This window comes from Chelonia mydas, chromosome 4 (assembly GCF_015237465.2).
Source record: "Chelonia mydas isolate rCheMyd1 chromosome 4, rCheMyd1.pri.v2, whole genome shotgun sequence".
Taxonomy (NCBI): domain Eukaryota; kingdom Metazoa; phylum Chordata; order Testudines; family Cheloniidae; genus Chelonia; species Chelonia mydas.
The window spans coordinates 53572319-53585823 of record NC_057852.1 but is presented as its reverse complement, the minus strand read 5'-3'; the positions used below and the strand labels follow the sequence as shown (position 1 = coordinate 53585823).

General features: G+C 40.3%; 1 protein-coding gene across 2 annotated transcripts in view; it reads left to right on the top strand.

The window, feature by feature from the left end:
- INPP4B (inositol polyphosphate-4-phosphatase type II B) overlaps nt 1–13505 on the top strand; it is a 292155-nt gene that overhangs the window by 237419 nt on the left and 41231 nt on the right. For both annotated transcript variants that reach the window (XM_043545736.1, XM_043545737.1), the window contains 2 exons: nt 300–397; nt 7826–7938. In XM_043545736.1, coding sequence (XP_043401671.1) covers nt 300–397; nt 7826–7938 — 211 coding nt within the window. The remainder of the gene's footprint in view (nt 1–299; nt 398–7825; nt 7939–13505) is intronic.

The following is a 13505-nucleotide window of genomic DNA, read 5'->3' as shown; positions in this document are numbered from 1 at the left end:
ATTTTTGTCTGTTAGCTTGTGTTTTTCGCTGTTAGCTTGTGTTCAGGGGTGGTTTGAACTAGTATTTGTTAATGGTATAATGTGTATTTGAGGTTAGTTATTTTCTGTTGTATAAATCTATTAAAACAAATAGGGGAAAAAACAGTTCTCTATTTACATAAGGAAGCCATAGCTGCGGCTGAGTTAGGTATGTGTTTTGTTTCTTGGTTTTAGAGAAGGGGGTAGAGTGCGGGGGGGAGGGATGTTGTTTATAGAATTTGTTTTATTTTTATTTCCAGCACTGTCCTTTGCTGTTTTAGGTTTGGAGATACCACTTTGCAAGAAAGTGTTAACCAGGAAAATTTTGAACTTCTTAAAGAATATTACAAGTTGTTTACTGAAAAAATGCCTCCTGATTGTAAGTATAAAATTAATAATGTAGCATTCAAACTGATTTTAACAAGAGTTACAGGTGATAGACCACGGCAGCTTGTAATGCTGAAACTTTAAAAGTGTTAATATGCAGCTTCTTTACGTTTAGACCTCAATCCTGCATTTATTCCAAGTAGGTGGACCCCTGTGACTACATGGGGCACCACTGAAGTCAATAGGGGTCCATCTGCATGGCACAAGTTGCCAGATCCAGGCCGTAGTAGAAAGGTGAAACAGTAACAATGGGGTAAATATCATGTTTTGCATATTTATTAACATAACGTTTATAGTAACATAAGTAGAGGTAACTAGACACCTATGGTATTCGTGCTCAAATACCTCTCAGAAGTTTGAGTCAATTAGCTCCAGTCATTCACTCAACTTTTTATTCATTTCCGAATACGTAACGATGTACAAAACTAAGGAGTGAATTGCAGATATAGAGCCTATCAATGGGTCCCATTGTAATGTCCAATTAAGTCAACAGAAAGATTTTCATGGACTTCAGTGGATATTGGATTAGCCCCTATATGTAGATGGAATACTGTTTTATTACTTTAATTGCTGAACTCAAAACACTGAAAAGACCCATTAGGTCATCTAGTCCTGCCAAGGCTGGGTTATGTTCTCAAGTGCTTTGTCTAATGTATCTATTTTTAAATAACTTCAGCAATGGGGCTTCCACCACATCTTTGGGAAATTATTCCACAATCTAAAGATCTCACCATTAGGAGTATGGTGGGTTTTTAGTGATATTCACCCTACATTTTTCTTTGCTCAATTTCAAAACATTACTTTCACACACTTGCACCATCCTCAATAATTTGTCTCTCTTCTTTCTTGTCTATGTATAATCCTAAAATATGTTTCTATTTCATCTGACTCATCTAGTGTGATCTGGGTTACAAGGATCAGGGCTTGGTTTAGGATCTGTCATTTATGTCTGGCTTTTTCTTTGTGATGCAGACCTTATCATGATAATCCGTACTTTTTGTCATCTCGAGCTTGGTCAGGTCACTTACCATCTCTGTGTCTCACTTTTTCCATCTGTAAAATGTGGGTGGCCATGTTTATGCGCCTTTGTAAAGGGCTTTGAGATCTATAGATGAAAAGTATAAGTGTGTATTATTGTTATCATGTGTCTATTTCTCATAAATTTCTGCTGCAGACTACAGCAGCCTCTGGGCTAATAAATATTTCTTGCAGGAAGCATATAACACCTTTATTCTGTGATTTGCTTTTATTTTGTGTCCCGGAGTTATTTAAGGTGTTATTTTTAACATATAGGGCATAAAATGAGTTGGGTCCCAGTTACCTCCAAAATTGCCTATTACTGCATTTGGGATTGTCAGAGGCAGTTGGTTTCACTGCCACGGGCTGAAGGCAAGGGGATTTCAATGAAGAGTCATCGAATAGTGGAATTTGCTTTCTGCCTTGGTTAGTCAATTTTATTCTGTTGACCTTCAAGTCAATCTGCAAGGCTGAAGTGTTCTCTGGCTTTTTTCTAGGGGGCTGGGTGAGTATCGGGGTGAGATGATGGTAGGTGTCAGCTCTGTAGGAAAGATGGTGGGATTTTGAGAGTTTATTATTCTTTCTGGACACAGAATTAATTCATATTGTTGCTTTATAATATTTGTCCGCGCACTGAATGTATGACATAATGTAGAATACTTCTATTTCATTTGATTACCACTGAACAAAAGCAGCTTCTGTATATATATATACGATTATGAATATGTATATTTATACCACACCTGTGGTGGTGATATTCATGTGATAAATTGCAGACCAATGTGGTAAATAGGTAATCCTAAGAGTCAGTCACCAAGAAGCTTATAATCTAAATAGTTATTTTTTGTTGTTTTCCTCTCTAAGCCTGTACAGTTGTCAGTACTAAAATGTTCTGCCTTTCCATGAAAGGATATAGTAAATGGTACCAAAACCATGTTTTTACAACTCTCTCTCTTTGAAAACATCTTTTTTTCTGAAAAAACACATGCACATTGCTAAAACAGATCACCTACTACCCCCCTTGGACCTAACTAACTAAAAAAAATTTTTTTCATGCAAATGGCAACCCCTAGTTTTCATCACCTGGGTACCCACCTTTGAGGCTGACCCTGAAGTGGTTATTTATACGCCATGTTAGTAATTTAAAAGGGATGGAAAATCTTCATTCTTTTTCGCTGTTTTCTGGTCTTACACTTATTAATCTCCACAACAGAGAGTTATGTTCTGGAAAGTTTTTCCTTCCAGAATTTGTTTAAAAAAATATATATATATATATATATTTCATCTTACATTACTTATTAAAGATTGGAGCTCTTGAAGTATTATAAGTACCCTGTGATGTGCATAATGTGCAGTGATTATCTCCAGTGATGAGCCGCCAAAATCTTAACAACCGGTTCCCTCCTCACCCCACGAGGGGGTCGTGGCCCGCCTCTGCCCCCCGGGACTCCGCCCCCGCCCTCCGGGACTCCTGCCTCATACAACCCTCCGCGTTCCTTGAACCCCCCACCCCCCCGGGGCCCCTGCCCCATCCACCTCCCTCCCCTGTCCCCTGACTGCCCCCAGAACCAGGCAGGAGGGTCTTGTGGGCCTGCCCCGCCCCTAAGAGCCAGAGGGACCTGCCAGGGAGCGAGATGGGGAGTCCCAGCGGTGCTTACTTGGGGCAGCTCCCAGGAAGCATCCGGCAGGTCCCTCTGGCTCCTAGGGGCAGGGTAGCATAACTAGGTGGGGAGCAGGGGGAGCCGACGCTCCCCTAGCTGATCACATCAAAAGTGGTGCCTTAGGCACCGACTCTGGGGGTGCTCCAGGGCTGGAGCACTCATGGGGAAAATTTGGTGGAGAGCACCCACCAACAGCTTTCCGCCTCGCCCTGTGCCCGGCCCCAGCTCACCTCCGCCTCCTCCCCTGAACGCGCTGCCCCGCTCTGCTTCTCCGCCCACCCCCCACACACACACCCTGGCTTCCTGCAAATCAGCTATTTGCGCGGGAAGCCTGGGATGGCTGAGAAGCAGGCGGCGCTTGGTGCTCAGGCCCAGGGAGGTGGAGGTGAGCTGGGGCGGGGAGCGGTTCCCCTGTGCACCCCCCGGGTTACCTGCTGCGCCGCGGGTGGCCCTCCTCGCGTCCCCCTGCCCCAGATCACCTCCACTCCGCCTCCCTGGGCCTGAGCACGAAGCCACCGCTTGCTTCTCAGCCCTCCCAGGCTTCCCACGTGAACAGCTGATTCGTGGGAAACGGAGCGGGGGGGCAGAGAAGCAGAGCGGGGTGGTGTGTTCAGGGGAGGAGATGGAGCAGATGTGAGGTGAGCTGGGGCCAGGCGGTGAGCTGCCGGTGGGTGCTCTCCACCCACCAAATTTTCCCCGTGGGTGCTTCAGCCCCAGAGCACCCATGGAGTTGACGCCTATGGCGTCACTTTTGGCCGGTTGTTAAGTTTAGAAGCCCTCTCGGGACAACCGGTTCTAAAAGGGCTTCTAAATTTAACAACCGGTTCCAGCGAACCGGTGCAAACCGACTCCAGCTCACCACTGGTTATCTCACACCAACCATTACTCCCCTGATTCCTGTCTTCCATACATATCCTATCACCGTCAACAACTTTTTCCTCCTTTACCCATGTCAACAATCTCCCCAAATCTACTTCTACTTTATCTGTTTTTTTTATAAAATGCTACTGTGATCTGTTTCATTCTGGGATTCATTCTGGTAATAATTTGTAACTGTTCTCCCATATGTCTTCCTCCTTTCACCTCATTTTTACTGTTGCTGCTGTCTTTTCAGTCTCCTTGATCTTATTGTAGTCATTCACACTGTGCCACTCCATCTTCCTGGACTACCTCCAAATCTATGCAGGCATCTCTGGTTCCCTTCAAGAACTATGCTTATCTAGCCTCACTGCACATTTCTGCTGATGTACTTGTACTTGTCTTATTGCAGTTTCTCCATTTCTGGCGAGCCAAGGGCCCTTGTTCTATGGAGATTCAAAGTGTTTTGTTCTTGTTCTTCTTGTCTTTTTTATTTACTTTCTTCCCTTTGTTATTTTCTCTCCACCTTTTAACTATGTTTACCATAATGCTGTTACTCAACTGTATATATATCATTCAACATCTTTAATAGTTCATCTCCATTCACCCTCTCTGCTCTCTTGACTTGAGGCTTGTCTATACAGGGAAGTTAGTGCTCAGCAAGATAAGGTCTGAATTTACAGCGCACTAACTACACTGCAGTTACTCCCTGTATGAGCACTTTTACTGCACACTTTGTGAGCTTTAGCTTAGTACGCTTTAAGGGGTAAGTGCTCAGCTGCACTCCAGGGATTTTGCTGTACTGTAGCAGTGTTCACATGGTGAGTTACTGCATCGCAAGCTGGTGCACTGTAGATTCACATCCTGGCTTGCTGTGATGCAGTTCACCGTGAAGATAAGCCCAAAGTAAATTTTCAGCTTCATTTCAACTGCCTTCAGTTAAATGTTTTACAGACAGACATCCCTCTCTTGACTAAGTGGAGCTTACCATTGACCATTATCTATTCTTCTACACATCATTCATGTGTAGATCTGCCCATCTCCACCTCTGCAAAATTGCCCAGGTATGCCATTGATTTGAGTCCCAGTCTGTTATACTACTAATTCTCCTCTTGTCTTCACTATTGGTTTTCCCGGTGGCCTCTCCAAATCCCAGCTCTTCAGACTCCACCATTTTAAACATGTTGTACAAAGATCCACATTACACGGTCACAGCCTGGCCCAGTCCTGCTCTCTGAAGAGATAGCACTCTGCTGTGAGAGGATCTGAGCGCTGAATCCCACCTGCTGCTAATCATCATGGGGCTGAGTTGTGACTGATCACTGTTCCTACCACTGGGTCACTCAGGCACACTCTCCAGGGTCTTTTCCCTGAAACAGATTTCTGTGAAGAGAGAGCCCATTCAAAGGCAGAGTCCCTGCTGGCAGGAGCCTATTGTTCAAGCAGGTGAGATCCATTCTGTACTGATTGTCCCTTGATTTGTCAGACCTTTCCGGGCTGAGTTTTCTTCCTGTGTGCCAAGTCCCTGCTACAAAGTGGATAGTCTAATTTACAATGACAGTTGCAACATTCTTAAAACCAAATGGAATTCGTAACTGGAGATAGACATTTTTACCAAGCTGACGGCCCTTTCATTTCTGGATTCCTTTCAAACTTCTTTTTAAAACTTCTTTTCTGTGCAGCTACTGTAGCACACATTATTAGTCTCTCTCGTCCCCACTCTCTCTGCTCATCTGGCCTCCTCTGTGTGCCTCTCTACTTTCTCACCACCTTTGGTTAGCAAACTTATTCCTCCGTAGTTTTTGCCATCTGGTGCCGCCATTCTATACCTCTTGCTTCATTGACTTTCCATCTTCTTTCAAACCACAGATGAAAACAGTTTTCACTTGCCCATTCATCTTCATTTCTCATTCCCTTTGACTCTCTACTCCTATTAAACCATACATAATAGTGAAGTGTTTTGGGATAGTTTCCTACTGAAAATGCATACAAATAAAGTTCTGTATAATCCTCCCGATTCATCCAAAATACAGTACCACTTTTACAATATCCCAGAAGAACTGAACATATGAAGAGTATGAAAATGTAGCATGCTTATTGAAAAGTAAATTTAATAAAACATACACAAAGGTAACAATATATGGTAAGAATGATTGTTTAGGACTCACCCTAAGAGGCTACTAGCATAAATGTAGATTAATCCATGCCTCTGTTGTTTTAAATTGCCATTTTGATATTTGGGCAACAGCCACACCCATGTCAGGAAGCTGGGGATGATCGTCTCCAGCCTGAGAAGAGAGCTGCATGCAAAGCATTCTGGAACCACATGAAAATCAAGAACTTCTGCTTTGGTGTCATATCACATCTGCAGAGCATGCATTCTCCAAAGTACAACCCCTTTGATAGGATACAGTAATTGTAGGACATATTTCTTTATAATCCACAAAAATAATTTGACAGTTTAATACTGTTATATGATTTAAGGATTTGAACAGTCTTTCACATCCAGCCAAGGCATGAGTTATTTTAGCAATACAGTTCATTAAAAGAATATTTACCCATGGTAAAATGCGTGTCTGCCCCAAATTAAGGATTTGCTAGGATGTACTGGGGAAAGACCATATTATGATGCACTTATATATTTTCTTAATGGTAGTGTGATAAAGCTTCAAAATATCTAGAAACTCTTTTCTGCATATTCACTGTATGTATGCTGTGTGTTTTTTAAAAAGTAGACACAATGTGCACATAAGATAATATATATTTATATAGGCAGGTAAGATAATCTTCAATAACACAATTACAAAAATGAATTACAAAGCCAGTTTTTAAAGTGTTCTGTATTATTTCTTCTGTGTTCTTTTTGCACGGCAATATTGCATGTGGATCAGGCAATTCAGAGAGCTTTTTAACATATTTCTTTTTGTGTATTTTTAAAATTACTTCTCAACTACATATCATGAGTGAGAGAAACTATCACCTTCATTCGAGATAGAAAATAAAAGTTTGTAAATCAAACAGTTGTCATTCTGCCTATGATCAGGTTAGGGGAATGGCTATCTGATCTGCATTGTAATATTCTTTTTAGTTTTGACTGTCTGATTTGGAAATAAATCTTGGATCTCTCTATTTCAGAAGGATTTGGTTTTAGTAGTGGGAGGATCCCCCTGCCTGGTTTTACTGAGGCAAAATTACTCAGTTTGTCAACTTGAAGGAAAGAAAGGCACCCGGATAGAATTGTTTTCATACCACTTCCTATGGGTCTAAGATATTGTTATGTTTTTTTAAATGTTAACAGTTGATAAATCACTTTTAGTTCACGTCTGTAAGAGGAAGTAATCCAGAAAAACTGACAGAACTTGTGTCTAATAATTTTCAGTACTAATTTGGAAAGAGGTAACATCAAAAAAGTAATGTGCTATGTCTGTGCCCTTGAAGCCCTAGAATAAATTCAAGTACCAAGTCCTGGATTGCTTAGTGACTTATATTTCCCATTGACTTGTCTTCAGTGGGAAATCTGGATGCGCAAGGAATACACAACCAGACCCTCTCAGACAGTTCTCCATTCACTTCCAGAGCCTTTCTGTGTTCTATTTTAAACTGACAACTAGAATCTAGAACTAGGCCAAATCCTGCAAGGTGCTGAGTTGTTGATAAGATGGAAGTTGAGGACTTTCAGCAGCTCTCAGAATATGACCTATATAAAGTAAAGCCTTCTGTTTACAGGGAAAATATTTTTTTCTTATTCATTAAATAGTTAGTTGCTACTTTCTATCAAAATCCTCATGAATCCAAAATGAGACTCTAAATGTTGGAGCTTTTCTTTAGTGAGGAAATCTTTAAGTCAGCATAACCATTGTCACTGACTGTTTATTTCTTTTCAGGGCTACCACATTTTCAAGAACAGAATGACCTAAAGGGATTACTAGAAAATCTCCACCAAAATATCCAGGCCAAAAAAAGAAAGAATGTAGAAATCATGTGGGTGGCTGCAACGGTAAGCTGCTTTGTTCCAATTACTTTCATATATGGTGTACTAATTTTCCATTACTTGCTGATATGAGGGCTGCAAGGGAATTTTTAAGGACGCACTCAGAAAATACAGTGATTTGGGTCATAGAAGTACCTACATATTTCTAGACCAGTGGTTTTCTATCATTTTCATCTGCTGAGCTATTGTAAAAAAGTGACCCTCTCATGGATCCATCTCCCCTCCCAATACCTGAATCCTCTGCTTCTTGATTCTTAACATTTTTCATGCTGTAGATCATCTAGATCATCACAGATTCATGGTACAGAGAACTCATGGAGGAAGGGTGAAGTTCCAGAGGACTGGAGGAGGACAATCATAGTACCTATCTTTAAAAAGGGGAACAAATTGGACCCAGGAATTATAGATACCTGGAAAGATACTGGAACAAATTATTAAATAATCAGTTTGTAAGTATCTAGAGGATAATTGGGTTATAAGGAATAGCCAGCATGTATTTGTCAAAAACAAACCATGCGAAATCTAATTTCCTTGTTTGACAGGGATTACTGGTCTAGTGGATAGAAGGGAAGCAGTAGACTTCATATATCTTGATTTTAGCAAGGGGTTTGACAGTCTCACGTGACATTCTCATAAGCAAACTAGGAAATGTGGTCTAGATAAAATTATTATAAGGTGGGCGCAAAACTTACTCAAAAAGTAGTTATCAAAGGTTCGTTATCAAACTGGCAGGACATATCCAGTGGGGTCGCACAAGGATCTGTTGTGCATCCAGTACTATTCAATATTTTCATTAATGACTTGAATAATGGAGAGTATGCTCATAAAATTTGCAGATGACACCACGCTGGGAGGGGTTGCAAGCACTTTGGAGAACAGGATTAGAATTCAAAATGACCTTGACAAATTAGAGAATTGGTCTGAAATCAACAAGATGAAATTCAATAAAGACGAGTTCAAATGAACAACTACAAAGTAACTGGCTAGGTGGTAGTCCTTCTGAAAGGATCTGGGGTTATAGTGAATCACAAATTGAATGAGTCAACAATATGATGAAAAAGGCTTATCTTTCTGGGGTGTATTAACAGGAGTGTCATAGGTAAAACATAGGAGGCAATTGTCATGCTCTCCTCAGCACTGATGTGGACTCAGATTGACTACTGGGAGAATAAAACATGATAAAATGTTTAGAAAACCTCACCTTTGAGGAAAGGTTAAAAAAGCTGGATTTGTTTAGTCTTGAGAAAAGAAGATGGAGGGGGGACCTGATAAGTCTTCAGATATATTAAGGGCTGTTATAAAGAGGAAGGTGATCAATTTTTCTCCATGTTCACTGAAGGTAGGACAAGAAGTAATGGGCTTAATCTGCAGCAAGGGATATTTAGGTTAGATAGTAGGAAAAATTTTCGAACTATAAGTGTGGTTAAATTCTGGAGTAAGCTTCTAATGGAAGTTGTAGAATCCCCATTATTGGAGGTTTTTAAGAACAGATTGGACGAACACCTGTCAGGAATGGTGTAGGTTTACTTGGACCTATCTCGGCACAGGGTCCTGGACTTGATGATCTTTCGAGGTCCCTTCCAGCTCTACATTATTATGGTTGTATCATCATTAGTAAGGGCTCCTCCACAGGTCACGGTTCAAAAAAAAAAGTGGTCTAAGTTCAACCTCCCGCACTGCAAGAGAGCTATCAGAGTTCCCTGCAGCTTTCCATGTAGAAGTAGTATACATCTGAGACAGCTGCTTCTCGTGAAACTTACAAAGAACAGTTTATGGGACTTAATAAGACACCATAGGCTATGTACTTGTGGGCACCAATCCTTCACTTGGCTCTGCCTGAGCAGATTATTGAACCTGTGCAGAGCCCTGTTGAAATCAGTAAAGCACGTAAACACAGGGGCCCGTCCAAGTGCTATTTATTACAGTATCAGGGTCCTGTCTAATAGGGTCCCTACTAATACATGCCCGTAGGGATGTTAAATCATGTAAGATATTCCCTTCAGTATCCAGTTACTGTTTTTACAGTGAATCTTTTTTCCAAATTTAAAATAAATCTATTATTGTCGCATACCAAACTGCAATTATTCATAAGTATCCTACTTTTATTCTTTAGTCTAACAAGCCTCGGGGCCTGTTGCAAAACATAATTACTTGCTTTAGCTCTAGTTGAATATTTCTATACGCAAAATCTATTGTTCATAGTTTTATATAATGAAGGTACTTTAATTTGTAAATGAATATCTAGCTGCTACTGCTATAGGCACTCTACAAATCACCTTTACGTAAATTACACATATGTCATTCCCGTAGCTTCTGTCACCATGGCAGTTAGGCATTCCAACTGCAGTGATTAAAACACCAATCAACTAGATATGTTTCAGAGTAGCAGCCGTGTTAGTCTGTATCCGCGAAAAGAAAAGGAGGACTTGTGGCACCTTAGAGACTAACAAATTTATTTGAGCATAAGCTTTCGTGAGCTACAGCTCACTTCATCGGATGCACGCAGTGGAAAATACAGTGGGGATATTTTATATACACAGAGAACATGAAACAATGATAGAACATGAAACAACTAGATATGGTATTTGAAGAAATACAAACTAAGGAAATACAAAGCATAAAAGTAATTCAAACAAAAAAAACCCTCTAATGATTAAAACAAATTCATAAATAAATAAAACACCCATATTTTTTGAAGAGCTCTTGCAGCAGGGACATGAAATTTGGAAGGGAGATTGTCCTGAGGTCAGACCGGGTCCTGGAGTCCTTTGCTACTGAAAATCTGTTCAGGTTTCAAAGAGTTACAAGCTATCTAAAATCACTATTTGCAGTTCACGTTATGCTCCATAGGGTTTGATACAGGCTTGGTGCTTTAAAAAAAAAAAGCAAACATTCTGTCTGCACTGAGCCTGCTCCTCAACCTTACTGAGCCTCCTCAGACTTCCTCGGTACTGAATATACTCCCTGCCTCATGCTGAAATAACCAAATACTGGTGTGATGTCTCCAATTTTCTTCCTTCCAGGTGATATCCCCGCCAAACTTTGCCCAGTGTTTGGGGAATTAAATCAGGGAGAAGCCTTTTCTTACTCTAAAGATACCTTCTTACTGCTGCTCCCCTCTGTTTAATACCCAATGGTCCAAACTATTTCCTCTCTATTCTAGCTGTTACTGGTGTCAGGTCTCTTACGTTGCTATCAGTAGAGCCTGCGGAGGGAAGAGATTCTGCTCCATCTCCCCTGTGGCGGGACTGAAGGGCTTCTACATAGTAAATTCCTGAATAGCAATCTGTATACAAGAGAGAGGGGCCTCATAAAGCAGGGATCTCAGAAAGATCCTCCTTGAAAAAACAGGCCTAAGGGACTAAAAGTCCGCAGTATTCTCTCTACCTTCAATTGCCTGTTGGGGAGAGGGTGGAGTGTTTTAAAAGGCCCCCTCTTTCCCAAATGATAGCTCACTTTTATAGCTGTCAGCCAGCTATGTAGGTTGGGGGTTGCTCAATCCCCCTTCTACCTCTCCAACTCTCTCTCATTTAGGGAGAGACCACCATGTATGACTATCAAGGAGAAGAACAGCCCTACCACCAACATAATTTCCTGATACATAACACATCTCTGAGGGAAAGTGCATGGTTGGGTGGCCATGGAGTATATCTCCAAGGTTGCTGTCAAGAGGGTCCTCTTGCAGGCTGCGAAACACAAGTCAGGATTTTACCTCACACTGTGTAGATTTTTGAAATCAGAGGTGCTTAGTATTGGTATCCAAAGGGGTGTAATTTATAACTTGGCAATCTAAAGGTTTGAACCAAATTCTCTGCCTGTGTAAACAGGCACAGTGTCATGGATTTCAATGGAGCTATGGAAGTTTACACCAGGAGAAAATCTGGCCTTTAGCACACACAGTAGTCTAAACGCAAGCCCTTTCTGTACATTTGCAAATACACAAACTATACAGGGCAAAGCCATTTGATCTTTCATTAACAGTGGGAACAAGATTCCAATGACACACAAAGACTCTTTTTAGTAATGAAGTTGTTGCCGTTTTATATATTGCTAATGCTATTTTGTAGTAAGGTACTAAATGTAACAACATGTATTACAACGTAAATCCACTGTGTGTAAAAAGGTAAGCCCTTTTCCAATAGGAATTCTGCAATTATCATGCAATATGACTCTCAGAAGAAGTAAAAGATAAATCAGCATGGGACTCTAAAATAATCTACCAAGAGCAGGACAGGATTTATTTTCACTTCATGTCTCCAGAGGTTTCTTTTGTCATCCATTTAGTGAATCTTTAAAATATTTTCAAGGAGGAAAAAAGTGTTTTGCTGCTTTACAACCACTTAAAAGTTTGCCCTTCACTCAAATGTATAGCCCTTATACTTCCCTATTTCAAATTACCCCCCTGGAATTGACAAGTCTGGAGCTCTTGATGTTGATACCATAGTATGTTAGCATCTTTGTACTGGGAAGTCACAATTTCTTGCTGTAAAGGATTTATGAGATTATTGCAATAAATATATTATTGCTCATTATAATGGGACTACATTTAATGTACATTTAAAGTCTACACTTGCCAACTGTTACCACAGACATTTCTTATTTTAAATATTGGGGGCAGAGAGAAACTGGTTATCTCTGATACCATTGCATGGCAAATGTTGGCAGATGTTGTGTCTCCCATGAAGCCAGACTATGCTCTATGCTCTGTGAACACAGAAATAATTACAATGGATAAGACTAGAGGTCCGTCTACTGCAGTATCCTTTTTCCAACATTGGCTAAATCCAGATGCTTCAGAGGAAAGTGCAAGAACCCCCATAATGCACAATTATGAAATAACCTGCTTATAGTGGAATTTTCTTCCTAACTCCATTTAGCAATTGGCGTAGGCCCTGAAGTGTGGGAGATTTTATCTCTTATCCTAATATAACCTTGGGTATTCTCATTATACATAGAAATGTCTAATCCCTTTTAGTATCCTGTTAAGATCTTGGATTCAGTGATATCTTGTGTCATTGTTTTATTTTTGAATGCAGGTTTTTTTGTACATAATTCTACAGTTGTAAGTTCAACTTTCATGATAAAGAGATTTCACTACAGTACTTGTATTAGGTGAATTGAAAAATACTATTTCTTTAGCTTTTCACAGTGCAAATATTTGTAATAAAAATAAATATAAAGTGAGAGCTGTGCACTTTGTATTCTGTGTTGTAACTGAAATCAATATATTTGAAAATGTAGAAAATCATCCAAAATATTTAAATAAATGGTATTTTTTTATTGTTTAACAGCACGATTAATTGAGATTAATTTTTGTAATCACTTGACAGCCTAATAAAAATAAATCATACAACCTAACCCACCCTCCTGCAAAAAGCAGAGGTTTTAACCCCAAAAGGGAAGAAAGCCAGAAAGCCATTATGGAATTCACTATTGATTTTAGGTAGAACATGCTCAGATACTACAGTAATGGGTGATAATATGAAACGCTACAGTAGGGTAAGATAGATTCTCCTTCAACTGCTGTCTAGTAGTAAACAGTTGTGTTACCCAGAGTGTATGGATCATATCCT